Source organism: Melospiza melodia, chromosome 18, assembly GCF_035770615.1.
Source record: "Melospiza melodia melodia isolate bMelMel2 chromosome 18, bMelMel2.pri, whole genome shotgun sequence".
In the NCBI taxonomy this organism is placed as follows: Eukaryota; Metazoa; Chordata; class Aves; order Passeriformes; family Passerellidae; genus Melospiza; species Melospiza melodia.
Genome location: NC_086211.1, coordinates 7397521 through 7424872, shown reverse-complemented (window position 1 = coordinate 7424872; position 27352 = coordinate 7397521). Strand labels below are relative to the sequence as shown.

General features: G+C 44.6%; 3 protein-coding genes across 3 annotated transcripts; 1 reads left to right on the top strand and 2 right to left on the bottom strand.

Moving 5' to 3' along the window:
- Positions 1 to 819: 819 nt before the first annotated feature.
- On the bottom strand, positions 820 to 6553 carry ZP2 (zona pellucida glycoprotein 2). Its single transcript, XM_063171448.1, has 18 exons — positions 6513 to 6553; positions 6363 to 6436; positions 6107 to 6190; positions 5937 to 6031; positions 4998 to 5156; positions 4644 to 4688; positions 4241 to 4405; positions 3732 to 3828; positions 3468 to 3649; positions 2928 to 3057; positions 2608 to 2789; positions 2440 to 2531; positions 2230 to 2354; positions 1789 to 1978; positions 1403 to 1538; positions 1220 to 1316; positions 1047 to 1133; positions 820 to 956 (listed from the first exon to the last, which is right to left on the bottom strand). The coding sequence occupies exons 1-18, from the start codon at positions 6551 to 6553 to the stop codon at positions 820 to 822; spliced, it is 2118 nt and encodes a 705-aa protein (XP_063027518.1).
- A 3619-nt stretch (positions 6554 to 10172) lies between these two features.
- ANKS4B (ankyrin repeat and sterile alpha motif domain containing 4B) lies at positions 10173 to 15524 on the top strand. Its single transcript, XM_063171889.1, has 2 exons — positions 10173 to 10420; positions 13847 to 15524. Exons 1-2 carry the CDS (start codon positions 10257 to 10259, stop codon positions 14919 to 14921), a joined length of 1239 nt encoding a protein of 412 aa, XP_063027959.1. The 5' UTR covers positions 10173 to 10256; the 3' UTR covers positions 14922 to 15524.
- Positions 15525 to 16592: 1068 nt separating this feature from the next.
- On the bottom strand, positions 16593 to 27279 carry CRYM (crystallin mu). Its single transcript, XM_063171890.1, has 8 exons — positions 26963 to 27279; positions 26621 to 26771; positions 25513 to 25575; positions 23351 to 23452; positions 22333 to 22516; positions 20356 to 20477; positions 19412 to 19496; positions 16593 to 18747 (listed from the first exon to the last, which is right to left on the bottom strand). The coding sequence occupies exons 1-8, from the start codon at positions 27133 to 27135 to the stop codon at positions 18683 to 18685; spliced, it is 945 nt and encodes a 314-aa protein (XP_063027960.1). The 5' UTR covers positions 27136 to 27279; the 3' UTR covers positions 16593 to 18682.
- Positions 27280 to 27352: the final 73 nt, after the last annotated feature.

Here is a 27352-nt window from a genome sequence, read left to right as displayed (position 1 = left end):
AACATGTACAAAATACAAAATAAGAACTGCATGAAAAGCTCCCTCACCTCAGGTGGCAGTATTACAGCTACAGACAGTGCTGTCAGTATTGCAGACTAGACAGCTTTAGCTGTACTCACACTTTTCCTCCCCCAGTTTGAGGGAGGAAAATTTGTCACCCCAAGTTACACACTCCTTGTGCTCCTATTAAGTGACCAATGGAACTTCCAGCCATCAGAAGAGCAGCTCTGGCAGCAAGAAATCTGTTCCACTTCAGTTTTTCTAGTATCCTTCTGGGCTGCTGTACACAGAAAAGGGAGGCTTTACTGTATATCTTCTTCAAAGACCTTTTGTAATTATCTGATTCCCATAAGGGCAAAGGAGTTTAGCTTGGTTTTAACAGTAAAGTTTTAACACGAATTCTGGGTGTTGCTAAATAATGTCAATAAAGCCAGGTTTTACTTTCCAGGTACAGTGCAGGGCTCATGTTTGCAAGAGCAGCTGGAGAAGCTACTGATCCTGCAGATACTGGCACAACATGGATTTATAAAAATCCAATTAAATGGAATCACAATTGTGAACAATGATAAGCAATTCTCAAGAAAGGAAATTGGCTGCAAAGTCCAACAGGAATTTAGCATAGCAACATTCTGTTGCAGAACAAAGATGCTCAGGAAATTAAGTATTATAGCAATTGTTAAGGACAAACATACAGTAAGGGGACATTCAGACGATGAACAGTGTTGACTTGCATAACTAGATGCAGGAGAGAGAATACATGACAGACAGAATTCACCAAGATATTCACCAGAATACTCCAATTTTATTTGGAAATGCACACTAATGTACCACATTTACCATGTATGCTCTTCTCTTTAGGCATTTCAGAAAAGCCAGAAATAGCAGCATTGTGGCCAGAGAGAGAACAGCAATCATTGCAATGCCAGCCCATGCCTCCTTGCTCAGGAGAGTGCTCCCTGCAAATCAAAGGGAAGGACAGTTAGTGAGGATCTGTCTCCACAAACTAAGCCCAAACAACACCCCCCCAGCACCCCCTGGCTCAGTACCTCGGGCTGCAGACCACTCTTCTGGCACAAGGAGGACAGGGCCTCCCAGGCTCACCACAGCAGAGTTCATAGCTGCCATCCCACTTTCTGCAACAGAAACACAGCACAGGTGAACCCTGCAGTGCAGGGGGTTATCTTGGATCAGTACAACCTAAAATCCTCTCAGACATTACCTCTCTTGCTTCTGGATGGCCTTGGGCATCTTGGGATGCACAATGGGGAGTCTGGGTGAAAACGGTGGCAGATCAGAACGCTGCAGTGGAAGTACACCTGGGACAGAATGAGAGGAATGAGACACCTCTTCCTTTTGAAACAGCAGCTGCTCTTACTACTGTTCCAAGTCCAAGGTCACCTACCAGGCCAGAAAGGGCTTTGTCACCAGAAACAAAAGCAAAAGTCTTCACTTCCAGCCTTTGGCGATAGTTGGCATAGCTGACACCACGTCCCACAGGGTGGAACACAGTCCTGTAGCTGTCTAGGTCATACTCACAGCTGCCAATAAATGCAAACACAGTCAGAACATCAGGGTAGAGAAGATTTGGGTTGTTGGAACTGCTTTAAGCGGCAGATTAAAGTTCAAGGCTGAGGTGCTGCCTTCTTCCTACAAATTCCAGCATTCCAGGGCAGCACTTAGAAGGCCCTCACACTTAAGGCTCTCTTACTAAAGAGGGAGCAGGGGAGAATTCAGGACTCCTCACACCCACTGCCAGAGGTGCTTTCACTTCTGTGGTGGGGCACTCACCCATCTACAACAATATTCCACTGGGGCAGGGATCCTGGCTCCTGGGAGGCCGTTGCCCAGCAGTCATCCAGCACCAGGTGCAGGCTGGGGTCATTGCGGTTCAGGACCTGAACTTCCAGGAAGATGGGCTGGCGCAGGTACCTCACTATGGGATACTGATCCTCACGGTAGGGCTGCCTGTACGAGTCCTCTGCAAGAGACAAAGTCACTCATGTTAAATAACTCACGGTGCAAAGAAGGTCTCAAGGTCTTCAACATCAGCCGCTTGATCAGCTCTGTCCAAGGGCCACAGATTTGGGGTATCTGCTTCAAGCAGCATGGATGAGCAGAAAGGAAGCACACCAGGACAGAAGTCCATACACCAGAAGAGTTCACTCATCCACCCTCCCCTCCACAAGCTCCAGATACTTCCCAGCCAACTGAGCCCAGAGCCTGCTTTACCTGGGTAGCTTAGAAGAACTAAGGAGAGGGAGCCTTGATTCACTGAAGGAGGTGGAGGAGAAAGGTTGTCTACTTTTACAGTGAGGGAGGCATCACCATTGCTGAAGGAGCAGATGACTGTTAACCTGTAACAGGGAAGGAGCAGGTAAGTCATGTACTGTTGTGTGGGTAATACAGTACTGGATGGGCTAAAGATGCTTCCAGACACACCTGAATTCACTGTCCCTTGAGATCCTGCCCAGGGGAAGGTCTGCCCATGATGACCTCACCTCATTCTCATAATGAATCTGCTCCCCATCAAACTGCAGGTAAATGACAGCATTAGTGAGGGCATTTCCTATGCCTGAATCCCACCCCACCAGCCCTGGCCACACTCACCCAGTGCCTGGTCCCACACCCATTCAGGGGGACGTGGAACCGAACCCTGTCATTCAGAGGTGACCTGTAGGCTGGCCTGCACACAGGATCCCTGAGCCTGAGTGTATCCAAATCCAGCAGTGGTGTGGTACTCTCAGCCAGGATTTCAAAATCCATGTAGCCATCCTGGGTGCACACAGCAGCTGTAACAGAGGTTCACAGAAGTTGTCATTGAGTCAGTGACAGCTCTGTCTGCCAGGAGCTGTTGGAAAGGTGACCTAATCCAACACAAAGTGTAACAATGAGCCATGCTGAGGGAGCTGCAGGAGTCAGTCTCTTACCTATTGGTGTGTGCTTCTCACAGGGGCACTCAGGCTGCATCACCATTGCCACAGTCTCCCCATGGAAGTGAAAAGCCAGTTTCAAAGAGGGCATGTAGTACTGAAGTCCTGAGCAGCTCTCCCCACGTAGCTGAAGGACAAGAGAGATTCCCTTAGAGTGTGACAAGAGCTCTTTTTAACACATCCACCTGTTGGAGCCAATTAACAAATAAGCCAAGCCTGAAGAGCACTCTGGCCACAGGAGAAGCTCATTTGCATTGTTCCAGGCATGCCAAATACCTTCCCCCTCCAAGAGGAATATTTTCACCTCCATCTGTTTTTGCCAAAAGACTCCAGGAAACCTAAGTTACCTTGCATGATGCTTATCTATTACAAAGCCAGTTTGCATTCATCTTAAATCACACCTGCCCTCAGCCAGCCACAGGGCATGACTGGCTCAACAGATCCTTAGTCATGGTCAAAGCCACTGTGCCTGTGGGTCTCAAAACACCAAGGAGGTGTGATCACACCAACACCTGTAATCAAAGGATCAGAACTCACCCTGGACTTTAGGATTCCCTTGCTAATATACAGCCTGATCCCTCTCTGTGTGTCCAAAGTGATTCCATTTTCCTGAAGCTGATCCATGGGGATGGTCTTATTCTCTACATCCACATCCATAAGGATCCCTGGAAAGGCTGGGATGACAACAGTCATGTGTGTTGCATTACAGACTGCTGGACCTGCAACAACATCTTGGATAAATATAACATCACTTTCCCTGGAGCAAAGTGGGGTCAGGTTCTGGCTTTTTCCATGCATTACCTGGAGCACAAAGCATCCTTGACTCCACAGTCAGCCTATGCTCAGGAGGGCCGTACATGAGCTTGAATGCCAGAGTGTAGAGCACCTTGTCATTGAGCTGACAAAGAAGATGGAGCTCTATTAGACAGTGCTCAGCTCTGATCCATCACAGGACCAACCCCAGAGGGCCACACACTGCATCAGGTTCAGGTCTACAGCAGCAGCTTCTTCCCACCTCACCCTTTCTAAAAACAGCTGCTGATCATGAGACTGCCAGTCAGATATTCCCAGGACTGGCTGTAGCTGGAATTCTGCTTTTGGAGTCTCCCACTCACTGTGCTGCTGTCTGAGGGACACACTGTGCCTTCCCAGATCCTTGTGCCAGGCAGTTCAGGGACAGCTTTGCCCACACCAGCTCAGCCCAGCAGTGCATCAGCCTGACAATGCCTTCCACAGGTCTACAGGAGGGAGACAGTGCTGCCCAAACAGGGGCTGGGTAACGCCTCAGTGCTGATTCTCCATTCACATACCTTGTAGGACACAACTCCAGTGGCAGCAAAGGCCACCTGAAAGATCAGGTTGTGGCCATCAACTAGAAAGTTATAGCCTTGCTGCATTGCTTGCCCCAGGCTTAGCTGATGTATTCTGGTTCCATCATCAACTGACAGATTCCAGGGCATTGGAGCTGCTGGAAGCTGCAAAGCAGGAAATCAAAAGGCACAGAAGCATCAAAGCATTAGATTTCTCTCTGCAGGGCTGCCACCTCCCAGGCTTTACATTCAACCCTATATTGACAGGGCAGAACTAAGCTTCCCAACAAGATGCAAGTCCATCAGAGAGGTCCCTGCCCAAACTTGGAGATATCAGGCTCAGCTTATCCCAAAACCCCAGGTACTCCCCCCCAGCTCCCTTCACAGGGTGGAAGGAACATACCTTATGCTCATCACTGAGACGTGAAATGAGTCCTGGGAAGGTAACCTGGAACACAATGAGAATCAGACTGCAGGAACATGCAGGGCAGTAGCCACACACCAAAATCTCCACTACAGCTTCCCAAAGTAAGCTGCCAGCATCAGCTGCCCCTGCAACAGGGCTGGAGCCAGACTGGGTGCATCATTAATGCTTTGCAAACCAGCTCTCCAAAGAGCCAGCAGCCAAGCCAAAGTGAACCTGCAGCCAAGAGAGCTCCTTGGAGCTACCCCCAGATCCCAGACAACTCCAGGAGACAGCCACCCTGCTTTGGAAGCCTCAGAGCAGGACCTAGAGCACCCCCACCCCTCTACTTACTGCCATGAAGTCTTTGGTGCAGTTTGTAGCACCAACAAACACAGGAGCAGTGACCTCATCTACAGGAATGCTGTCACAGTGAGTGCTGTAGGTGATATTGGTCTCCTCTCCCATTGTGTCATTCACCATCAGCTTCAGCCAGAGCTGGTGCTGACCATGCTACAGACAAGAGACACAAATTAGAAAGAGGCTGCAGTACTCACTGCAGCATGAGGGCACTAAAAGCCATTGAGCCTGAACTCTAACTCCAGAGCTGGTTTAGGTGTTTGCACCAGGACAAGGTGACTTCTTGTTTGAATAGCCCAAAGGAAAATGATGAGCTCTTTAGGAAAGCAGGGGGGCACAGGGTTAGGTTGAAGAGCAGAAGATACAAAGATAACTGCAGAAATCAAGGAGAAAACTCCAAGGAGTAGCAGGATTTAGTGCCAGAGTCAGCTGTCCAAAAAAAAACTAAGCTAATAAACAGCAGAACAGAGTCCTGTGGTATTTCAAATACTTAAAAGCAACAGATACAAGTAAAGCATCTGGTTCTGGCCTCCCACTGACTACCTCAACAGCTATGATCAGCATATGGTGTTAATTGTCTGTCAATACATTTTAAATAGATTGGTGCACTGAAACTCTTGAACATGGTCCATCTCCCTACAAGAAAACCTGTCAAGTAAATCAAGTCCTCTACAGAAGAGCAAAACATTTATGACAGGCTGAGGGATTTAATGCATAGTTGAAACAACAAGAATTTCAGTAGCTTCGGGTTTGGTTTTCTTTTTCATTTTTGGCATGAAGTGTTCTTCTGTAAAAGTTTCAGATTATCAGAAGAGTAAGTATCCTCAGTCTTGAGGAAAATTAGAAACACTATTAAACCCAGTCCTGTCCAGGGAAAAAAAATTAAACCTCTAACTCCATTACAGCAGCTTCCTAGGATGAAGGCCCCCTTACCTGCAGGCTGGTGCAGTTGACAAACAGGACACTGAGTGTCAGCCTCTCATAATCCACAGTGTGCTCACAGGACAGGATCTCCTCACCTCTCACATCTAGGAGGGACGGGGAAGGTTAGCCCTGCAGCAGGCAGGTGTCAGCAGAAGGGCCAGGGCAGCAGCAGTACATACCAACAACACACACATGCCAGGAGTAGTTGCTGAGCTCTCTGGAAAACTCCACTTCCATCCCATGCCTATGGCAGGTCACATTCTCTGCAGAGCAAAGGCCACCATGAGCTCCAGCAGACCCTCCTGGAGGCACACATCCTGCAAGCCCCAGCCTGGCAGCCTCCAGAGCCCTCCCATGCCAAGGCAGGGGGGAAGCAGCTCCAGGCAAGCCCAAACCCACATCCCCACCACAGCCAGCCCAGAGAGAGCACATTACCCAAGAGATCCTGGACCCCCAGGCCATCAGCACAAGGGGCTAAGCACAGCAAAAATCCAAACAGGAGCAGCAACCTACAAGGAAAGAGAATCAAGTTTGAGAGCATCAAGGAAAGGACACAGCTCCCTTTGTACCCCAAACCACACTCACCACATCCTTGAGTTGCTCCAGCACTGCTGCCCAGACCCCATCTCTTCAGGGCACCACAAGCTTGGCCTGGGGCTGCTCAGGGAGGGTTTTATAGGCCCCGGGTCTGGCTCACACAGGTGCCACCTCTCTGCTGCCCAGGGAACAGAGCACTTGCACCTGATGCTCCTTGAGTGGGGGCTCACAGGAGACCTTAAGGTAATACTGAGTCTTTAACAGGCGTTGCTCTATTTTGAAGGCATCCTTTTCTTGCTCTGATAATGTATTCCCTTTATCCCCATGTTGGATATTTAATGGGAAAATGCATGTCTGTTTTGGTAGTTATTTTTTTAATGGGGTTTTCTGTGCCAGCATGACAACATTTGAGACACCAATGAGCTCAACGGGGCTTTCCTTGGGTCTATTTGAAGCACTGGTGAAGATATCATGGGGGAAGAGATTTCTGAAACCAAGGAAAATGTTTTAACAAAGCAAAGAGCCTGAATGCCAGGTCAGGACTTCTACTTTTGAGCACTCACAGCAAAAACTGCAAAAGTCTCTGTGATACAACAGATAATGTCACTGCTCCCAGCCCTGCTGTGTGCAGGCTCTGCAGGGGATGCCCTTGGACCCAGAGCAGAGCAGCAGTCACATCAGGTTGGTGTCACACTGAGCCTGGCGTGGGTGACCCTCAGCCTGGTGTGGGAACTGGCTGCTCAAGAGGACATCCAGCAGCAGCGTGTCCTGAGGCACAGAAGTTTTCCCTCCCTAAGAAGTGAAGAAATAAACTCTTATTTTTGCTTTAAATGTTGTCATCATCTCTGAATTGTGTAGCCACGATTACCCAGTGTGACTAATTCCATTCTTCTCTGAGCCCATTAGCTCCAAAGATCTCATTAGGCCAGCAGAGCCTTCTTTGCCTCCCCCTGCATGGCCTTTACCATACCACATTTGGTGCTTTTAAAAGTTGCAATGAGGAAATGTTGTGCTGGGAAACACCTCATGCAAAACAGATGGCACAACAACATCACTGTGCAGGTTTATGCTCCAAGTTATCTTCAGCAACATAACTGGTGGTGCTGCAGCCTTTCAATCTAAATAGTTTGTTTAACTGGCAATATTTTATTTGAGACAGTTCTCAAATAAATAGAGTATAACCATATATACAGTGAAATCCAAAACCAAATCAAAGCTGCTGGTTAAGTAATTCATTAGTTTACAGCACCATGTAGCATCACAACAGAGTTTCTCATGGGCCTGGTAAGACATGTCAATTGGAAGTGGAATGGTTCTGAAGTTCTTTTCACACACAGAAAGAAAAGCTTCATTCTAACTATCCAGGGAGTTTTAAAAGTTCACAATTTTGAGCTTTAGTCTCAAAAGAATAATCTCCATTCAGGCTGAGAAATTTACCTCATTTGATGTTGAATCATTTATTCCATTTCAAGTTGAGGTTTTTGGATGGGACAACAAAGAACAAGTACCAGGAGTTTAGAAACAAATGAAGATTTTGTTTGGTCTTTTCTTTTTTCTTTCTTTTTGTGTGATGCCCACTTTTATGTCAGAAATAATAATAAAGCTGGCAAAGTCCTGCAGCTTCTCCCCAACTGACATGGGTTTTGCTTCACCTCTAATTAAAACTTGCAGCAATAGTTTCCCACTTAGCATTGTACTGGGAAAATTTAAAATCAATATTTTCAGATGCTAATGGCAAAAATCACTCTGAGATCAACACTTTGTGTGCTGCATTAATTAAGAGAAAAGAAAGTTAAGGTACTTCTGTAGTAAAAACTAAGGATCTTGAAAATTCAAAGGACCCTTCTGCCACCAAATCACTTTTCATGAGTGTATCATGTTTCCTTTCTCCTACCAGGCACTGGTGATACATGCAGTATGTGAATGGTGATCATTTTACCCCTGAAAAAATGCCAAGTAAAAGAAATAAAATTCAAAGGCAATAATAAACAGCTGATCTTTTATATATATTTACATATATTACCTATCTTTGTTCTGCAACAGCTAGGTTTTCTTGTAGCTGTAAATTTAGCTGTGTGCTGAGCCTGGTTAAATAGAAAACAGAGTAAATGACTGCATCTAATAAAAATTTTTATTAGAAAAGTATTAATGCAGTGCAGGGAAACTGAGAGTAAAACTGTCTTCTAAAGTGGGGATGGACACTGGCCTGGGTGAGGCACAGCCCATCCTGACTGCTCTGGGAGGGCAGGACAGCCCCAGGGACACCAGGGACAGTCTGGGTGACACGAGGGACAGACAGGGCTTGGCTTTACCCTGACCTGGAGCTCTTTATTCAAAGGTTCAAACCATGAGGGACAGACAGGGCTTTGCTTTACCCTGACCTGGAGCTCTTTATTCAAAGGTCCAAAACTGCCACTGGCTCTCCTTGTCCTCATGGGAAGAAAAAGGTTGGTACAAGTTCATTCCTGAAGAGCTCTTCAATGCCTGTCTGAGAAAATAATGAAGAGAGAAAGCCCATTTTGAGAGGTCTCTGGTGTGTCACAGGGGCAGAATTATGGGATGTAAATGAGGTGGCAGAATTCCATTTGGGGATTGCACCAACTCTGAGCATGGAGCTGGTTTGTGATTCTCTAATGGGGGCACAAAAAGCAACAAAACCCCACTGCTAATTGCTGAGAGTAGAGTCTCTGAGATCCAGGTTAATTCAGTGAGTCACAGAAAACAGCTTGGCAAAAAGTGATGTTTGTGTGGCAGCTCTTGTGAATGTGGCCAGGAGAACCCTGAGCTCACAGCGCTGCAGGAAGCTGCAGCAGCCTCTTACCAACTTCTCAGCTGCTGTCTGAAAACTGGCTTTTTATATGGCTTGCTCTTTTTAGTAGTTCTTTTGAACTTTAAGTTAGAATTAGTCTAATTCAATAAGTTTCTGGTTGTAGAGGTAGCCCTTAATGTCACTGAACTCAGGGGAAGTGAATTCTAAACCAAGAAATCTTTGTGATGGGGAATGGACCATCTATTCCCAGGCAAGGACCACAGTGCCCAGCTGGGGCAGTGGGTGCAGACCCATCATGTTTCCTTTTCTGGAATTCCTTGTGGTATCCTGAGGAAATCCTGCACAATTCTGTGTCTAAACAGAGATTACAATACCTGTCAGAAGAGTTTTATAGTTGCCAATTTCCTGAAGATCTCCTGATGAAATGTAACTCACACACTGGTTTTGCCAGCTGTGACTTGCAGAGCTGTTGGGCGTTTCATCCAAACATCATCCTGTGCATCATTTACAGTCTGCATACACAAAATGGTTTCATGGAAGTGCCTGGTTTGTCAGGGGAGTGACTTGTTTTCAAATACAGCATCCCAGTAAAAGATGGATTACAAATGGCTTCACCAGGAAAGGTAACTGCTCCTGCTTTCCTCCCATCAAACTCAGGGATACTTTATTCCTTGGCGTGAGACCTGGTCACACTGACAGTCACGGCCTTTAGAAGGTTATTTTGGAAGTCCTTTTGCAATTCCCACAGAACAGTCAAGCAAAAACACTGAGAAGATGACTGGATCCCCTCTCTAAGGAGTCCATTATGCAACAAACTGAACATGGCAGAGCCACCTTCCAGGAAATGAAAGCATTCCCCACCCACAGCTCCAGACGAAGAGCCTGCAAGGATGAACTTTGCCTCCCCATTCCCCTCCTCACAGGGATGTCTCAGCTTGTAATCATTAATCAGCTCTCCCGTGATGGAAGAGTGACTGTGCAGCCTGGATATTGCTCAGGAGCTGCTTTGGGAGCTGCTGAAAATGTCGAGCAGGTACCACAAAGCAGCGGCCGACGGCAACGTGGACCTGCTGAAAGAGGCCACCAAGAAAGACCTCAACACTTCAGATGAGGATGGGATGACTCCCACCCTCCTGGCAGCCTACCACGGGTACCTGGAAGCTCTGGAAGTCATTTGCAGGAGGGGGTAAGTTCAGCCAGCCTCAAAACTGCAATTCCTGCCTCGTGTTTCCAAGGCCCCGATGACCTCCGGCCCAAAAGGCTGAAAGTCGCAGGAATTCCTTTAAGGCACTGCCAAGAATTGTTTCTTTAGTGGCTGTGGTTTAGGTCCAGAGCCTGCAGGGAGGTCTCTGTTGTTTCTCAGACAGGGGGTGAGGAGCCCTTCAGGTGCCTGTCAGTGAAAGCAAATCAGCATCCACAGGAACACATCAGGTCCTGCAGGGCCCTGGCACCTTTCCTTCCTCACTGGGGAAGGTTACCAACAGCCTTTGAGGATATCTTGAGACAAGATTCACAGAGAAATTCCTAATTTGAAACAATTTCAGCAAAAAGATATCTCCCATTTGCTTCCAAAGTGCAGTTAGTTGGCACTTGTGAAGATTTAATGCTGTCCAGAGGTGAGTCACAACAGACAGCCTTGAGGCAGTAACATCTAAAATGGTTATTTCTGTGCTTTTTTAACAACCACCATCAGGTTAAAATGGAGAATACTGATTCAGAAGCCGTGATAGGACCTTTGTAAACCATAAAAAAAAAAAAAAAAGAAAAAAAAAAAAAAGAAAGGAAGGTTTTCTACAGGTTTATTTTCTAGTAATAAAATGTCTGAATCATTTAAATGTCTTACATGGTTAGAATGTGTTATTGAAGTGGTAATTACCTCTCCACCATCAGTACTCTATTGCTCAGAGCCTACCTTTTAAGCTGTGGTTCTGTAATAACATCTAATTAAAGAAAATCTGCTCTTGTGTAGAGATAGAGTTAATAAAATGTTCTTTTCCATAACAGTGAACAGATTGCAGGGAACAGCTGAATAACTATTTGGATGTATCTGAGTTTTCTTTTATTAAAAATTGAGTTGAAATTTTTTTTTTTCATAGATTTGCTTTATAGCTCATTGGGCTCAGGTGTGGCTGTGGTATCACAATGAAAAAGACCTTTGGACTGCGTGGTTGTTGCCGTGTCCTCAGGAGAGGCAAAAATAGATTGAAAGTTTTTCAACTTGTGCAATTCAGGCAGCTCGCAGGAAATACCTGTCAATAATGTTTGTCCCTGAACACCTGCAAGCCAGAACAACTAGATAAGGAACAAATAGAAGAATTTTCTCCCACATAAACTGAAAGAAATCACAGCAGATAACACAACGATCAAAATTTCTGTATATTTGTTATTTTGTGTATTTCTAAGTCTTTTTCTTGGTAGAGGACAGCTTTGGAACAGTATCGCCTCAAAATCTTCAAACATATGTGATTACCTCTATTTTAATCTAAGATTTCTTGACACAATCAGGAAGATGTGTCTGTCACAGATATGGCTGCATTCTCATTGTGTTTTTGGGGAGAAGCTGAGTTTTAGAAGATGTTTGAGCTGTTCTTCAGTCAGTTAATGTTTTCTTGTGAGAAAGTATTTTAATTATTTTTAACAAATTCATCCTTTCCTTGAAGAGATTTCCTGAAAGAGGCTCTGAGGCACAGGGCAATTTTCTTTAGAGTGGTTACAGATTTTAGGACTCTCAAGCTTTAGCCCTTGGAAATTTAGCAATAAACCCTTTTCATCTTGAAATAATTTATCTTCCCAGGCATCAGGAGACATTTTCTCTGCTTGCCTTGCAGGTACATGAATAAAGGCAAGACCAAATAGCAGAATCTGCTTTGTTTTGTGTGAGCCTTCTCCTTGGGCGAGCAGGGAGCATGAGAAGCCAGAGCAGATGTCAAACCTTGTGCAAAGTCCCCCTGGGCTGGGAGCAGCCCCTGGAGTTTGTCAATTGTTTGAGACTCAGAGGCTGGCAGGTTCCAGGGGGAGCAGAGACCACAACCAGCTCTGCAGGGGGATGGATGACCCGGCCCTCCCCAGCTCAGGGTGCCCAGGCAGATCACAAATGTGGGAACTGAGGAGCCCAGCACGCCCAGCCACAGCCAGGCAGCTCCCCAGGCACAGCCAAAAAGCAGAAATATGAACACATGGCTGCCACATGGCTGAGAGGAGAAACTCTGATCCTCAGCTGCCACCTCCTCGTGGCCAAGCCTGAGCAAAGCCAGCTCTGCTGGACCCCTGAGCTCAGCCCTGCCTGGGGCAGCTCAGGCTGAAGGCTGTGCCCAGATCTGACCCCCAACAAACCTGGCAGTGCTTTGCTGCAGAGCCCCAAAGGTAGAGATGATGCCTGGAGGACATTTTGGGACAGGATGTACCATGTCTTCCACAGTACAGCTCGGAGTCATTGAAATGCTTGAACTCCCAAGAGTAGAAATTTTCCTTGCAAATCTGATCCCTGGCTCTGAAGTCAACAAAGATTTTGGGCTTCTGTGGCCACCCCATTTTTTGGTCACAAGAGGACACAAACTCTGTTCTGAGCATTGCCAAAGCTGACCTTGTCAAATGTGTATCTAAATATTCAAGCTGATTCTTGTCTGCAGGCAGCAGTTCAGTGTGAAGTCAGTGCAAGAGTTAAAAATCAAGCAATACTTTTCACTGGCTTTAAATTCATTTGAAAAATGTGGCATTTTATTTTCAAATGAACTTCTGCCTTTCAAACCACCATGAGTAAAAGCAGCTTACAGAGAACAAAGGAGTTGACAAACAATGGCATCTATCTGGGCTTAAACTAATACCAATGGAGACAAATGGGTAATCAGGGCTTTACTCTGGATCATTTACCTATTACCTACCTAAAAAGTTACTGCAGGAACTCATTAAGTGTGTATCACTGTTGCCAGTGAGGAAACCTTCTAACATTGCCCTCCATTTGACATGCAAAAGGAAAAAAATCAATCCATGGAAATGTTCTTGAAACAATTTTGCCAGTAATTCCAGTGAGAATAAGTCAAAGCCTGAGCCCACTTTTGGTTGCCAGACCCTGGGATGACAAAGGAAATGCCCTGGCTCCCTTATGGGGAGATGCAGTCACAGACAGCCCTGGGAGCTTGTGGAACTCTCAGGTCAGGAAGGAGAGCTCATGGCACACTCACAGGGCAGGAACGAGAGCTCATGGCACACACACACAGCCACACTCAGGGCAGGATGAGAGCTCATGACACACTCAGGGCAGGAATGAGAGCTCATGGCACACACACACAGCCACACTCAGGGCAGGAACGAGAGCTCATGGCACACACATACAGCCACACTCAGGGCAGGATGAGAGCTCATGGCACACACACAGCCACACTCAGGGCAGGATGAGAGCTCATGACACACTCAGGGCAGGATGAGAGCTCATGGCACAGACACAGATCCACACTCAGGGCTTGTGGCAGGGGGTGCAGCCCTGTCCTAGCAGCTGGGGCCAAGCTGAGCCATTGTCCCTGGGCTGTTCTCCTCAGAGCAGAGCACAGTGCCACGTTTGGTGTCAGAGCTCAGTGTGGGTACCCAGCTCACTGTGTGCTGTTTTCCCTGGCAGGGGTGACCCTGACAAGTGTGACATCTGGGGGAACACGCCCCTGCACCACGCTGCCTGCAATGGCCACATCCCCTGCGTCTCCTTTCTGGTGAACTTCGGGGCCAACATCTTTGCTCTGGACAACGACCTGCGCACCCCGCTGGAGGCAGCTGCCAGCAGGGACCGCAGGGAGTGCGTGCAGATCCTGGACAAGGCTGCCACCGAGCAGAACCTGCTGAATCCAAAGAAGGTCTCCAAACAAAAGGCACAGGCCCAGAGGAACGTGGAGAGACAAATCAAGGAGTGTGAGAAGCGCCAGGAGAAACACCAGCAGGAAATGAACAGGAATTATATTAAAGAAAAGGTTGGCACGGTGAATTCTTCCAAAGGAACACACTCCAGGGTAAAGCTGCCTGGGCTATTTGCTTCAAATGCCACAAGTACTTTAACCAAAAACCTGAAAGATACCTTGAAACTCAAGACAAAAAAGACAACTGACAGCACAAGAAAGCAGGAAACACAAAGGAATAACCAAGAGGATGATATGGGTAGGAAAAGTGTGATGCATTTGTTTGATGAGAAAGAGGAAGATGAATTATTGAATGACCTTGGAGAGAAAAACCTTGCTGATAATGACAGTCAGCTCTCCATTTTTCAGCGGCCAGGTCTTGGCAAGATTGTGTTTGGAAGGAATTTGGCTGCCGAGGTAAATCCTGAAACTGTGTCTTCTGAGAAAGAAGGTATAAGAGATACAATAGCCAGTGAGCTCTTTCAGTATGAAAACACTGAGAACGGCAGGGAAGGTGATGCTGAAAACAGTGCTGATGTCCCTTGGAATGAGGAAGAAGTGGTTTGGGATGATGAGGAAACAGAGAATACACCCCTTGAGGTATTTCTGGCATCACAGATGCTGGATGAGTTTCTTCCAGTCTTCATGAGGGAAAAAATTGATTTAGATGCCCTGATGCTATGTTCTGATGAAGATCTACAGAGCATTCAGATGGAGCTTGGGCCAAGAAAGAAAGTCCTGAATGCTGTGAATAAAAGAAAAAAGGCACTTGAGAACCCTGGAAAAACTGTAGATACTTGCTTATAAATTATAATATCTGTTGTTGTTACCTACACACTGATTCATTAATTTTCCCTTTTTCCAGTGTTTAACTCTTTTCAGAAGTCTGCTAAAGCAAAAGGCAGAAAGGTTACCAAATGCTTTGGGAAGTACAGAGGGATAACATTTTTTCTCTCTGGATGAGTAGTTCTGGTGAACAGCACATTTTCTGCCAAAAAGCAAGAATGTGAAGTTAAAAACCAAAAAGCTTTTTCTCCCTGAACTGTTTATGTGGATTGGATTTCTTTTGGTCCAGATAATTTCAAATACCAGTGAAGGCCAGGCCAGCTGCATTCCTTAATAAAGCCCTTCCTTTCTTCTCCAAAACCACAATGCAAAGAGCATTCTCAGAGCCTGAGAGCTTTGAGTTTTCTCCATTTGCTTCTGAAGGATCAGTAAAACCTCTCTTCCTAGTACTGGTGTATGTTAGGAAAGGAATCTGAATCTTGATTTTACCTCTGGTTTATTGACTCTAATCACCTCTGAATTAATGTAAATAAGACTAATTCACTGTAAGCTTCATGTATTTGTCAGTAAAGTTTTTACTTCTGTATTGACAATAATTTAAAAATACACAAAGTAGCTTCCCAAGAGATGTTCAGTGTGAGTTGTATATTCCTTTCTTGTCTCATTAGACTGGATCCAATTGCCAGCACTCATCATGTCCTAAATGTCATCGAGGCTGCAATACTTTTAACTGCAAGAAACTGAGGTTTAGCTTTCAAAATCTTGGATCTATTTTGGTATATCCCCAGCTTGGTTCCTATAGGCTGCATTTTCCATGCAAAGTCCCAGAAATGAGGATTCATATCCCACACCATTTTCTGTGGGTTGTTGTCAGCCTTAGCCTGAGAGCTGTGCATCACACACAGCTCATAAAAATAAAAAAAGAAAATGAGCTGTGCTGCTGTGGAAGCTGCTGCTCTTCCCACTCTATCTGGAGGCATTCACAGCAGGGTTCCCCAGTTCCCCTGGGAAGCCAGCACTATCAGATATAAATTAAGCACTCCTGTTGAGCTTTGTGAATCTAATAAAGTGCTTTTAGCAGCCATGCTCTGGCTAAGATCACAGATTTTGCATGCACATTCATTAGCAGAACATTTATCTTTAAAGCTCTTTTTATATCTTTCTATTAGCCAGCTATGATTTTTTTCCTTAGGGCTCTGCTGCATTTGTGGATGCTAATCCTGGTTAATGATCTGGTTTTTTCATGTTTCTTCTTTCCACTTCATTTTGTGACTGTGATTTGTATATTACATCTTTTATTGGATGGACTTTATACTGCATTTTTCCCTGCTGGGATTCCTGCACACAGAAGGCTGATATGTTCTTATATTAAGCAATCACATCAAAGTCCTGTTCTGTGCAACCTTCCATGATGGCTTTTTGCACTCATGTGCTTTGCTGTTTTCAGATTTTACCAACCCCTTTGCTTCCTTTAGAGTTTGGGAGCACTGGAAGCCCAGCTGTGACTCCTTTTAGTTCAGCTGGAGAGATTTTATGTGCCACATGTGCAATCCTAGAGCAGAACCCAAACCCAAACCATACACCCAGGCAATCTCACACAACACTGCTGTCACTGCAACAACTTGAATTCTTTCTTTCTTTCTTGTCATCAAATAAATCAACCACAAACTAGAAAAGAAATTGACAATAAAATGAGTGTCAAAGACAAACAGCAGTATCTATTTAATTTTAATATAAATGCAAGTTACACAATTTCATGATCCATTAGTTTGTAAGAGACGGAAACACAGAAATTGATGCTAATATTTCCCCTCAGAAAATCTAAAGGTGGCATCCAAGCAATTCCCATTGTAGCTGAACTTCATGACATCAGAGGTACAATACTGAAGCCAGGCTCCCAAAATCTCCCACTGCCAATGAAGCTGAGAACAATGTGGGTTTTCAGAACCAGGTCTTTGGACTGGCTCCATTTATTTTTTAAAGTGCATAGTCTGTAGGGGAGTACATGTGAAAATAAACTGGACTTATCTTCTTCCCAAACACTACATCTCACTTCAAATTACAAATCTGGTATAACACGGGCCCAGAACTGGGATAATATTTTTATAATTATTAATTGCAAGTTTCTGTGGAGTCATTGAATAATGGAGCATCATCTACTTTCATGTTTACCTCAGGTTAGTGTAGCTCTGCATGAAGGAACCAAGAAACTAAGTCAACACAAGCTTCTGAACACTTCAGAAATGACAGAGAAGAAACAAGACATGTAAAAACAGAAGGGTAATTTTGCTACAGTTAAAACACATAAGCTCACAGAGAAATTTCTGTTGTTTTTCCTGATGGAATAAACAGGATCAGTGGAGTTCAGTTTGGATCCACACCAAACATCGCTCAGGCCTACCAGTGGTCTGGTACCTTTCTATGCTACCTCTGCCACTTAGTACATTTTCCAACCAGCTTACACAAGGCTTACAACTGGGAGTATTATTTACATCACACCTGCACTGTACTCATTAACCTCTTCTACACCTACCTATGCATCCTCCAGGGCTTTAATGCCAGCTGCTCCTGACCCTGCTTCCTGTTGCTCTGCTCTATTCTACTGGCATGTTATAAAATGTCATCCTACTCTTCCACAGCAGGAAGAAACACTTAATAGCCTGCATGAAATAATGTGAAAATGGAAATAAAATTTCACAAGGCACAACTTGTGAGCCTGAGACAGGAATTTGTTTCCAGGGCAATAGCTGTTTTTCAGCAGATGCTCACTCTTTTGCAAGGCAGTTGCATAACAGCACAAAACTGGAACTTTTCCTTTTGTGATTGGGCTCCTCTGCCAGGAAAGGATAATGAAAATTCCTGCCCCAGCTAATATCTGTGATAATACAACAATTAACAATTGAAGCATGGTACAGCCAAACTGAAAAGATTTGCCTGCATACTTGAAATCAGTTTGTGTGGTTCCAGCCTTCATGAAGCTTAGCAAAGCAACTCAGAGGCACCATAGATTAACAGCAAAATCTCCCTACAGAATTGAGATAAAAGTTAAATCAGAACACACATTCTGTGTGACTCCTTGCAATGTGAAAATGGCAATATCCAGTGAGGCAGGTACTAAGGGAGGTACTAAGGAGAAACCCAGCAGTAGGGAGGTATTATTTTATTACATAAACCCCCACTCAGAACTGTGCCCTCAGTGAAAAACCACTGAGGGCAAAGGAAGGTGGATTGCAAGGGGTGAGAAAATGATGACTTCCAGTGAGCTGAAAGGGAAGGTGTGTCCAGGAGCCAGAAGAGGGCTGTGTGCCTTGGAGCCTGAAGACAAAGTCACTGTCACAGGAGCACTGAAACCCACAGCTGCATTTAAAGTACCCTCACAGGTAAATATGATGCCAGAGCCCATTCGACAAACTGATCTATTTTACACCAGAATGAATTATCCCTCTAAAAAACCACAAAATCTACACACAGGCTTCTGCTACATAAATAATTAGAGAGGAAAGGCATTGATTCCAGAAAGATACCCTTGTTAGTATCACTGCAAACACCTAATACTTGCTGTTACAAAAGAGAGACATTTATTAACAATACTGCAAGTATCCAATATTTGAAATTAGAAGACTTTAGAAATTAGTCTATTGCTGAAATTTTACTTTTCCTTCTTGAGTGCTCTAGAAGGGCCACATGTAGATAGGACTGGTGCCTTTCTTGTTAGCACAGGATTCATGGAAACTAAATGCAAACGATTTTGTTGGCCTCACTGGCATTGTAGTCTTCTCTCTTTAGTTACCAGCTGACCAGGCATCATAAACAAATTTTGCCGCTACTGTGTCTTCAACTGCCATCCCTGAAAAAGAATTGAAGTTACCTTCAAACATCTATTCAGCTGTACAAATTTTGCTTCAGAAGGGAACAGGAAGACTCAGGAGATGATCTAACTGGAGAGGAACAGGAATTATTTCCCATCCCAAACACCTACAGTGTGACATTCAAAGTCCATGGCCATCATGCGGTGTTGGGTGTGTTGTATGAAGTTAATGTAACAGCAGGAATCTAATTTCCAGTGTTCATATCACAACTGGGCCCTTTTGGAGATGTCATGTATCTCAGAGCAATGCAATTCATGCCCAGTGGCACCCTTTCCCCAAGGCCAGCCCCACAGGACAGTGTCACATTGTCCCAGGTCAGACAGACCCCACGGTGGAACAGCGGGGCAGTCGGGCTGTGCTCTGTTAATAAATGCTGCACTCATGTCTTCAACAACTGTGAAATGGAAAATGGACTGCTATTGTTTGCCTGCTTTCCTATCACTTTTCATTACATCAATCCTGCTAGATAAACAAGAAAGGAAATAAAAAGGGAAAATGCAAATCAGAGTCTACTTTCTTGTGGACAGTGCAGTGCCACAGCGGTTCTGAAGATGATCAGCAGCTTTCCCACGCATGGGGGACCTAATAAAGAACAAGGCATTGTTTTCTGTCAGACTTGGACACAGGAGGGGCTGTTCTTACCCAATGATTTAAACACTGTTGTTTTCTCAGGCAGGGCTGGTTTTGTACCCTTCAAAACCTCCCCCAGCTCAGCAAAAATCTCCGCCTGTGAAAAAAAATACATATTTATACAAAAACATAATACCCACACATACATTAAGAGGGAAAAAAAAACCCTTTTCTTCTGAATGACTTCAAAAGAAAGAACTCCTCCAGTGCTGCATCCCAAAACTGATTACTTTCCATGGTGAAGCAGATCAACATTCAGACAAATTATATAGAAACTGGACAGAAATCAGAGGAGCAGAATGGTTTTCAAAGAAAAACAGCTGGCAGACTTTCCTCAGTAAGTTTTTTTACAGAGGACAGCTTGTTACTTGTCCAACAAAACACATGGGATTCCACACACATTACCATATCTGGAGCTCTTATGTTAAACCTCAGAAGTGTAAATCATATTTATTCTGCAGACACATTAAAAGAGAAAAAGAAAACTCCACTGAAGCTCAAAGAGTCCCTGCTGGCAAATCTGTGCAGATCATTGTCTGCTTGGCTTGTGTGGTCCATTCTTTGGGCTGGTCCATTCAGTGTCAATCACACTGAAGCCTCAGGGGAAGAAAGTTACAGGTTTTAATAAATAGATTTGAAGAATATTTATGATGACCAAACACTCCAAGAAATGTAAGTCTTTCAACAACAATACATTGTTATCATCAAAAGCCAGTGCTGAAAACATGCTACTGTAATATGGTGTCAAAATGGCAGATACAGAGGTTGCATGGTTTGGTCACAGACAGAGCAATTGCAGTTTTTAACCAGTTTATCCCTCAGCCCCTGCCTGGAAAGCATCAACAATTACATTTGATGCCCTAAAGGTTTCAGTGCAGGTCATCACCAATACCAATTCATTTCAAATGCAAGCCTATTGCCACAAAAATAAAGCTCATAGTTTCAGAAAGCCTTACCCCTGATAAAATAACATCTCCTGATTCTGTAAGAGCAGCATCTCTGGAATCCACAAACAGAACAGAATTCTTCATCAGCTCATCATCCAGTTCTCTCCAGTCTGGTCTGCTTGCTCCAACAGCTAAAGCAACAAAACTGATGAACTTGGGAGCAATGTTTAAAACAAATTCCAACCGCATTTTGTTCAAAAGACACGTGTGAAGTAACAATCAACATTATTATGGAAATGTAATGTACAAAAATTCCAGTGTTAGCCTTGGAGAAATACCGATTGATAGGACAACAAAAAAAAACCCATTCAAGATTTGATATGTCAGTAAAACAGCTTTGTCAGAAGAGTCTGAGTAGCTGAGGCAAAAGAAAATCCTCTCCCTTTGTCTGTTACCTTTTATACCATTGTTTTCATCAGATCATTACCAAAGGAATTTTTCACACTTTAATTAGATTATCACTTACCCAGAGAAACTGAAAACAAATCATGGAGCTTAATTTTTTTTACACAGCACCAAGATCATCATCAACTTGTTTTGGGCTTAAAAAACAAGCAAACAAGAAACCAAACAAAAGCTAAAAGGACTACCCAATTATACTGTATTCAGGTATTTTTTACACACCCAGCTGTTAAAGAACAATAAATTTGCATTTGCCACATTTGCATTTGTTGCTCAAATGCCTCTCCAAACAGTACAAATGCTTCAATGAAGGGTAAAAAAGGCAAGGAAAGGAGAGAGGTCTTTGTGTCTGTGTTGCCCCAGTGACTGTGGACCTTAATTGATTTTGTTCTGACTTCCATGCAATGACACAACAACTTTCAATGACAAAGGACTAAATCGAGTTTGAAAAATTGGTAGGAAGCTGCTGGGATGTGGGACCTTTCTTTAAATTGCTCCCTTTGAGAACTTGCTTTTGTCTTATTACCAGGCTATCTGGAAAGTGCACAAGGTCATCTGAAAAAGACCCACAATTAATGAAAATAAACAAACAGAGGCACATCCAGAGACTCCAAACAATAGTGTGGCAACATCATTACAAGGCAGGCAACAAAAAAAGCACCACTCCAAACCTCACTATAATTAGAGGTTAAATTATGATGTTCTTAACTCAGTTACTGCATCTTCATGACTCAAGTAAAAAAGTAAATTGGTGTGATCAACTCCAAAAGAAACAAATCGAGGAGATTACAAAATTGGTGGAAGAAAAGATGACACCACCAGGGTAATGTTACAATGAGCAGAAACTACCTAGAAATAAGAACATTTGTATGGGTTACTTAAATAGAGAGGAAGGTGAGAATAATGACAACATGAGAACAAAGATGATGCGCCACTGTCATATTTTCTGGAAAAATCCCCTTGCCCAGGATTCTTCTTCTGGGAAGCGAAAACAATATTATCTCATTTGCTTCTCCTGTGTTTTGCTGCTTTGGAATGTGGTTTGGACGTTGTTGACCAAGAGGTGATTTTTTCATTGGTTTCATGTGAATTGTTTTAACTTAATGACCAATCACTGTCCAGCTGTGTCAGACTCTGAGGAGAGAGTCACAACTTTTTCATTAGGATACTTACAGAAGGCTAAAAGATACTTTCTCTATTCTTTAGTATATTTTAGTATTCTTTAGTATAGCATTCTTTTACATAACATAGATCATAAAATAATAGATTAGCCTTCTAAGAACATGGAGTCAGATTCATCATTTCCTCCTCCATCTGGGGAACCCTGAAAATGCCACAATGATGCACCACTAAGAGAAAAGAGCACATGGGAAAAGAGCAAATCCCATGCTCTAGCAAAAATGGATTATGCAGGCATTCTGACTCCAGGAGGACAGGCCTGGGAAAAGGGGTCCTGGGAAAAGGTAAGGTGGAAAAGTCAAAATGTAAAGAACATTCATTCCACGGAGCACAGAGAACTGCTTCTCAGCAGATGGTGATGCTAAACAAAGTGATAATAAACACCTGCTGTACACAAGAACGTACCATTGATGTGGGCACCTGGCTTCACCCAGTCCCCGCGGAGGATGGGAGCCGTTGCCATGGTGACTGTCACGATGACATCGGCCCCTGTCACCGCCTCCTGGGCGGAGGCGCAGACCCGCACGGGGCCGCGGGCAGCGCCGGCGAACTGCACCGCCCTCTCCTTGGTGCGATTCCAGACCCTCACCTCGGGGGAAACACAACAAAACACACACAGCTCAACCTGGAGAACTTCTCCTTGCTGAAACAGAACACTTGAATTAAGTTTTCACTAGATAGTTAAACATCTCCTAAAGGCTGGAGTTTTTTCCCCTTTAATGTTCTTATCATACAAGTGATTGAATTCCAAGAGTGTTCAGCAACATTTGAATGTCTGTCTTGTGATGCTAGAATAACATCTCCTTGTAGAGGAGATTGTTCTTATAAAATGCAAATATTTCTGAAAATTACATTTAAGCGAAAGTCATAAAAATCTTATCCAAGTATGGCATAAACAGTAGGATCTTCTCAGACAAAAAGCTATCTGAAACAACTTTGATTCCAATTTTTTTTCTTTTTAAATATCAACATTTGAGCAAGAAATTCCTCCTGCTCTGACTATTCTTGGGTTCTGCAGAAACAGAACCAAAATGTGGTTAATCTTAACTTTTATGGTGGATTGACCATGGCAGGACACCAGGTGCCCACAAAACTCTTCCATCACTCTCCTCCCCAGCAGCACAGGGAGAGGGAAGAGAAAACAAGATGGAAATATTAGTGGGTCAAGATAAAGGCAGTTCAATAGAACAGAAACAAATGTTGCAGAGACAGCCTTGATGCTGTGTGAGCACTGCTCAGAAGCAGCCAAAACACTGGGGTGTTATCAGAGCCCTGAGCTGCCAGTGCACAGAATTGTGAAGGCTGCTCTGGGAACAGGAGCTCCATCCCACCCCAAGCTGATACAACTTCACTGGCTGTACTTTCTTTACAATGAATCCTGCTAGAGAAAAATAAATGTATCTTCTTAAGAAGGGTCTGTTACCTCTTTAAATGTGAACAGTTCTGTGAAGATATCATAATGGCTGTATGCTTGAACACCAGCTCCCAAAATGCACAGCACTTCTGCAAAAGGTGGCATCAACAACTGAACAGGATCACAAATACAAAAAAAAATCAAAAGAGAATATGTAAGGATAATATATTAACAGGCATTACAAATATATATCAAAATACTACAAAAGAAAGCAGTATTGCTAGTCCTTTTAAACAATAAAAAAAAGTATGTAAACAAGTATTCAACAATCACCATATATATTGTGCCTTTCTTTTAATGCACAAGCAAGCATCAGTAGCACCAAAGCACATCTTGGCTTAATTCCAGCGTTGAATTGTCTGACTTGAAATTCAGATTTAAGATGCAACAGCATGAACAGCAAGTTCTGGGGCCTCTGCACACTCCAATATTAGCACACCCATGTGGCTGATTAAGTGTAAAAGCACAGTGCTGGTGTTCTGCACTGGCTGAAAGCAGGGCTCAGAACCCCAAAAACCATCAGGACTGAGAGTGGCAGCTGCACAGGTAAACTGGCCCTGGCAGCCTCACACCAATCCCCCTCTTTGCATTCACTGGAGCCATAAATCACACCACAAGCATATCCTGGCACTGCAAGGGCCATAATACAGAGACATGGTAAAAGTAGGGATGGTTCTGAGGAACAAATAATAAAATTCAGTTCCACAATTGTTTTTGGCTCTCTGTTTTAGTTCTTGTCTGTGATTCACCAGTACTTGGCAAAGAGGAAGACAGAGCTGCTGGAGCCCAGCCCTAACTATCCTTGTGTCTTGTTTATGCATTTGCTGTGGCCACTCACTCCTGCCTAAAAAGCTTTAGAATTGTCTAGGCTCTCAAGGTTTATTCTGCTGCTAACAAATGGAGAAAAATCTTATTGATGCCATTTCCCAGTAGTAAGAATTTGTTTTAATGTGCCTTTTAGAGGCTGTGAAGCCCAGATTTCAAAGGTCCTTTGCGTAAAAGGGGTCTGTGAAAAGCAAATGCCATAAAAACAAGATGACAAATATGAGCTAAACTCAAACACTCCTGAGAATTTCCAAAAGAACACATGACAATGAAAGACCTGATCTTGAAGTACCTTCAGCAGCCAAGCTCCTTTGAAGCCAGCATGGACTGCATAAAAACCATAGAACTGACCAAATACAGAATGGCCAAAATGAATGAGGTCCTGTAACCTCCTGTCCAAGGAGTTCATTGTAAATCATTCTGTCCTTTGGTTCAGGAGAAGCTCCTGGGGACAGGTCCTTCACTCAGTTTTATGCCAGTGTAGCTCCATTGCCATGGATAGAGTCACCCTGGCATGAACTGCCCCTCACAAAACAGTGAGATCAGCCTTCATTCTGATGCAAAGCTGAGGAGTGACAAACAACACTATTTTTCAGCTCTGGCTCTCTTCTTACTGCCTCAGGCTTTGAGGTGAAGGCTCAAACCCTGCTGTGCAATGCATGGCCATTTGCTCTCTTCCTGATGTTAGCAGCCCAACCAAAAACAGTTTTTCTAAAAGAAACCCAACACAAAAATTTCCAGCTGAAATGGCAGTGACATAAAGCAATGCACAGTCAGATACAGCTCACCTGGCTTTAGACACTGAAATTTACGGCCATGGTCAGGGACAGTCATCTGGACACCTTCCAGTGACAACAGAGACACTGACAGACACCTTTTAGACAAGTTATCCATCTATACTGGGCATCATCGATCTTAAAAGAAATGGAAATGTTCTCTTCCCCTCTTTTTACAGGTCCAGTGCCACCCACCTGTCCTGTCCTGACAGCAGAAGGCATCCATCTAAATAAAATTCAATATATCACCACAGCTACATCACTCAAAGCCATAAAGGGGCATGTTAAAACACAAACAAAAGAAAGAAAAAACAGTGAAAGACAGCTCAGTGAATTCCTAGAAGAGGGTACACAGAAGCCACAAAAATATAGCTCAGGTTCCTTCTCCAATCACACACAAAGTGTAAAAGCCAGACATGACTGACTCAAAACAGTGAATTTAAGTTTTCCCTGAAAGTGCATATGTTATGATAAATCTAATTTCAAGCTGTATTGGATGAAAAGACATTTGCATAATTTGTTCTAGCTATTTTATAACTCAAATCCCCACTTAGAGAACAGAAGACACACCTTGGTAGCAATGGCAGAAACTGCAGCTGTTCGTTTTGCTGTGATGACACTGCCATCCATGACCTTTAAAAAATTCAAACAGACTGAAGTGAACACTGAAAAATGAATAAATACCAAACTCATCCAACTTGGGAATGATGTGATGTTACAGATATAAAAGATATACACATGTAGAAGTCAGCAATTATTATCATAGGCAACCACAAACCATACAAAGTCACATTTAAATTGGACAGCTCCTCTGTTTATCCCAGTTCTTCCACATCATTCCATCAGCACAAAAGGAGTGAAAATGATCAGAGAAGAGCCACCTCTAACTCACCCAGCTCCTGAGGCACTGCACTTCCCTGGCTTTCCAGCACAGGGAACACATGGATGCGACTAAAACACTCTGTGCTCCAGGAAGGGAGCAGTGCAAGCTGGCAGTGATTCCCCATTCTGTCGTGGTCTGTACAGAGGGGCGACAGGGAACCATGGAATTCCTCAAACGTGCATCACACACGGGACACTCCCGCCTCAATGTGCATTAGCTACTGCATACATATTAATTATGAGGCAAAAAACTCAAGGGGTTTGGTAGAAGAACCCAAGATAGTTTTCTTGACCGGTTTTGTCCCTGATTAATAAATGATTAATGAATCATTTATTAACGATTAATAAATTATTATTACTAAATTGCAATGCACATAATCACTATTCTTTAAAAAAATCTGAAATTATTTAAAGAAAAAGTAATCAGACTCTAAATACTAGTCCCTGCAATGCAAAGTGTAGATCTCTTTCAACTTGAAACATAAGATGGTTCAAAATCTGTTCTTTGCCCAGCAAGGTGGGGGGGGGGGGGGAGGGGGTATTTTTGCTTTCAAATGCAAGATAAACTTCTCCTAGTAATTTCTCCCTCCCAGTTACACTCTGAGCAATCAGATTCAAATCACAGGCTTCAGTAAATAGCACAGAGAGTACAGTTTAACAGAAACGAAATATAGACAGCTTTAAGCCAAATCCCGTTGGTAAATTCAGGCCAATTTACACCAGCTCCAGCTTCCAAGAAGCAGAAGTGAGAACGGACAGCATGAGCGGAGGAGAACGCAGGACACACGAGACTTACAGCTTTCAAAGTGCCATTGCTGGGCTCGAACAGGAGCACAGTCGCCTGGTGGGAAGGCACGGAGGAATCCTTCAGGTGCTCATAGAAAGTCACCAGCTTGGTTGTCAGCGCGTCGTCCGCAGCGCTATACGCGGGCATGACTCCGAGGTACCTCGGGGGAGAATTTCCTGCGTTACTAGCGCACCGCTACCACGGGAGCTCACAGCCAGCGACCGTCGCACCGCTACCGGCCGCTCAATCGGCAACGCGGTACCGAGGGCCTTTTCTGATGCCCCGAACCCGCCCGCCCGGCCCCTGCCCCCCGTTGCCGCCGTCCCTCGGGCAGCCCCGCCGAGCCCTCACCCGCCGTGGCGGGGCACGGGCAGCACGGTGCGCACCGGCTGCACCACGCCGCCCGCCGCGCCCTCGGAGAAGTTGGCCAGGGCGGCCTCCAGCGCCGGCAGCAGGAGGCTGGCGCGGTGCAGGTGCTTCTCCACCTCCTCGGCGCCGATGAACACGGGAGGAGTGGAACCCATGGCGTGAGCCGGGCGGACGGGACAGGACAGGATGGGATAGAATAGAATAGGATAGGGTAGGATAGGACGGGACGGGATGTCGGGACTCCGAGAGTGCGACACAGCGAACCGCCCGCACGGCCGCTAAGAACTCGCCGGGGCGGCCCCACTGCCGCCGGCCCCGCCGCGGAACCGCCCCGCGGAACGGAACCGCCCGTCCCGGCTCCGCCTCCGCGCC